The sequence below is a fragment of the Moschus berezovskii genome, chromosome 12 (assembly GCF_049115385.1).
Source record: "Moschus berezovskii isolate FMDL1 chromosome 12, NW_MosBer_1.0, whole genome shotgun sequence".
Lineage (NCBI taxonomy): Eukaryota > Metazoa > Chordata > Mammalia > Artiodactyla > Moschidae > Moschus > Moschus berezovskii.
Genome location: NC_142471.1, coordinates 39,607,293 through 39,610,238, shown reverse-complemented (window position 1 = coordinate 39,610,238; position 2,946 = coordinate 39,607,293). Strand labels below are relative to the sequence as shown.

The following is a 2,946-nucleotide window of genomic DNA, read 5'->3' as shown; positions in this document are numbered from 1 at the left end:
ATGAGCCACTCACAGCCTTCCAAAAACATTGGACCGGCCAGGAACCAAGGTCAGAAGTGGTAGTAAGATGGAAGGATCCCCTCACGGGACAATGGAGGGGACCCGATCCGCTGCTAACCACTGGGAGAGGATTTGGATGCATCTATCCCATAGGAGAAACCAACCCAATCTGGGTGCCAGCCCGAAATCTTAAATATCTTGACCATCCTGAAGATAATAAACATTCAGCCCAAGAACAATAAAAAGTTCATAAGGCGGTACTCTCTCTCTCTCTTTTTCAGATTGCCCACAGAAGAGGCCAGCACCTATCTACGAGTGACCCCTACTGCTGAAGTTGAGTAATGCTCAGTTGGGACCTAGCTCCTTTATTCTTGCCATCCTTGCTGGCCCTATTGTTTGCTGTTGGCTTAATTTCTGTTGCCCCCAGCGACTGGTCGCCCTTTCAACGCTTCCTTTTAGGCTTCTTCTATCTACTGGCTTGTATACTCCTAGGCAGCTGTTACTGTTCTTCGTTCTTACTTCCTTACCAGTTCAGGTTTCTAACCTTAGCCAGCCTTAAACTTCTCCTGACAGACTTGCTCCAAGACCTCCAATTGGCGACTCCTATCACCGACTTTATCTCCTCTACTCAAGCAATTACCAATTTCTGGTTACAAGGCACCTTCCTCCCCTACACTGATACCCAAATAGGCTTCTTCACTTTGATTCTTGCCTATATCCTCTTCACCTGAGACAGACATTCTCAGCCTTCTACTCCAACGTACTCATATACTTAAAAACAATTCAACTCCTACTAAACTCATTATCCCCAAAACCCTATTACCACCCATTGCTAAATCTGAATAATGATGGTGAGATGGCTACTGGTCCTGACCCTGCTCAACGACTAGAGAGGAGACCACGCAAGAGCCAATCCTCATAAACCTTGGGAACAGACATGGATCCTGACTGATGGACAGACGGGTAAAACACTTAACAAGACTACCCACACAGCCCCACTCTTCACATAGTGGCCAGATCTATATTTTGACATCAGGGAACTCTTCGGATCCAGACAGGGGATAGGAAGTAACGACCATAGCTGGGAAGCATTAGTTAGGGTCAACGGGAAATGGACAGTAGGGTTCTGGGCTTGTCCTGGCAACATACGAAGTAACTGGGAAACCTGCGGTGGCATGGAGAGTTTTTATTGCAAGGACTGGAGTTATGTGACCTCTTGTGATGGGCTCCGAAAATGGCATGTCGGAAACAGAGACTTAGTTAAATTCACCATCCCCGACCCCGGATACAGGGTACCCCAGGTGCGAGTACAGTTTAACCAGGAACGGGCTAAAGCAGAAAAGCACTGGAAATCTGGGTTAACTTGGGGTTTTCAGCTTCACGTGAATTGGCCCAGCCCTTACCTAGGTAGATTCTTAACCATTAAACAGGTTATCAAGGAGGCACAAAACAATACAGCTCCTATAGGTCCAAATAAGGTATTAGTGCCTCCCGCCCCTACCAAGAGCCCAGGTGACAAGGGCACCTCAAATAAGACTACAAGACCCCAAAGCCCTGGGGAGGTCACCAGATCCACCCGACTGCCCCGGGCGGAAACACCTGCTAAGAGTCCTTCCCAACCCCAAAGGTTACAGGCCTCCGAGGACCCCTTGTGGAAGCTGATGCGCACTATGTATGAGACCCTTAATGCTACCAACCCTAACCTCACAGCCTCATGCTGGTTATGTTATGATATAAAGCCACCATTTTATGAAGCTATAGGACTAAACATCACTTATGATATATCATCTGATACAAACCCCTCTCAGTGTTCGTGGGGGGACTGCAAAGTCTGCCTGACCCTGCAGCATGTGAGCGGTAGCGAGACCTGCCTAGGAAAGGTGCCACGGGATAGACAAGGTTTATGCACCTCCATAAGTAGCTCCCCTAGTTGGAATGATGGCTCAAAATGGCTTGTCCCGAAAGACGGCGGGTGGTGGGTGTGCACCGAGACGGGCCTCATCCCGTGCCTCTCAACCTCGGTCTTTAACGTCCCTAAAGAGTTCTGCATTCTGGTGACTGTGATTCCCCGCATCCTCTACCACTCCGAAGAAACCATGTATTCTCATTGGAGTAGAGGTACAGGCGGGAGAAGTAAGAGAGAGGCACAGGAAAACTGGTTTGAGGCTTGGTTTAATAAGTCCCCTTGGCTGCTCTCCATCCTGGGACCAATAATGATCATTGTTATACTTCTTTTGGTTGGACCCTGTCTTGTCAACCTTTTCCAAAAGTTCCTACAGGAGCGGATTCGGACCATTTCCCGGGAACAAGTGAAGACCATCCTCCTCGCTCAAATACGGGGGACAGACCCCAAATCCCAAAAGACCCCTGGCGACCGTCTGCCTCCTTTAGGCTACAAGCCTAAGGTGGGGGACACTCCAGCTGCCCCAATGAGCCAATCTACTCGCCCAGGACACAAAGGGCCCAAGAACCTCAATACCCGGTGGGTCTAGGGCCAAGCCCCTCGCCACAGAGCCTAAGTCCAGCCAGCCCTCCAAAAGATCTTCAGCCAGGTCTCAAGCCGCCAGAGCCTATGCTTGACTGGGTAGCCAATGACAGGTAAGATCCCCAGAGGGGGACAACCTAAGACAGGCACAGTCACTGAGTCTCCGGTGAGGCCATGCGGTTGCCCCCCCCAATGGCTCCTTCCCCCTAAAAAACAAATAAAAAAGGGGGATATATAGGGCGCCTTACATGTGCTCACAACAAGATGGCGCCTGACAGATGTCAGCAGGGTGCGGCCCCAGATAACCACAAAAAATTCTGATTGGCTCCTGAACACCTCCCCTTGCATGCTTTAATGTGATTGGAAAGCCTCTTGCAAAAACCCCGCGGCTTGCCCCGCGCTTGCCTATATATACAAGAAGCTTACACCAATAAAACGGAACTGCCTTGACAGAACCCCCA

General features: G+C 49.8%; 1 protein-coding gene across 1 annotated transcript; it reads left to right on the top strand.

Moving 5' to 3' along the window:
* The first annotated feature begins 1,175 nt into the window (after nucleotides 1-1,175).
* LOC148775974 (endogenous murine leukemia virus Env polyprotein from Emv-2 locus-like) lies at nucleotides 1,176-2,492 on the top strand. Its single transcript, XM_088841967.1, has one exon. The coding sequence runs from the start codon at nucleotides 1,176-1,178 to the stop codon at nucleotides 2,490-2,492; it is 1,317 nt and encodes a 438-aa protein (XP_088698093.1).
* The last annotated feature ends 454 nt before the right edge of the window (nucleotides 2,493-2,946 follow it).

What these genes read in the sequence shown, in the direction of transcription:
- LOC148775974 (XM_088841967.1), top strand. Translation starts at nt 1,176, where the DNA reads ATGGAGAGTTTTTATTGCAAGGACTGGAGTTATGTGACCTCTTGTGAT.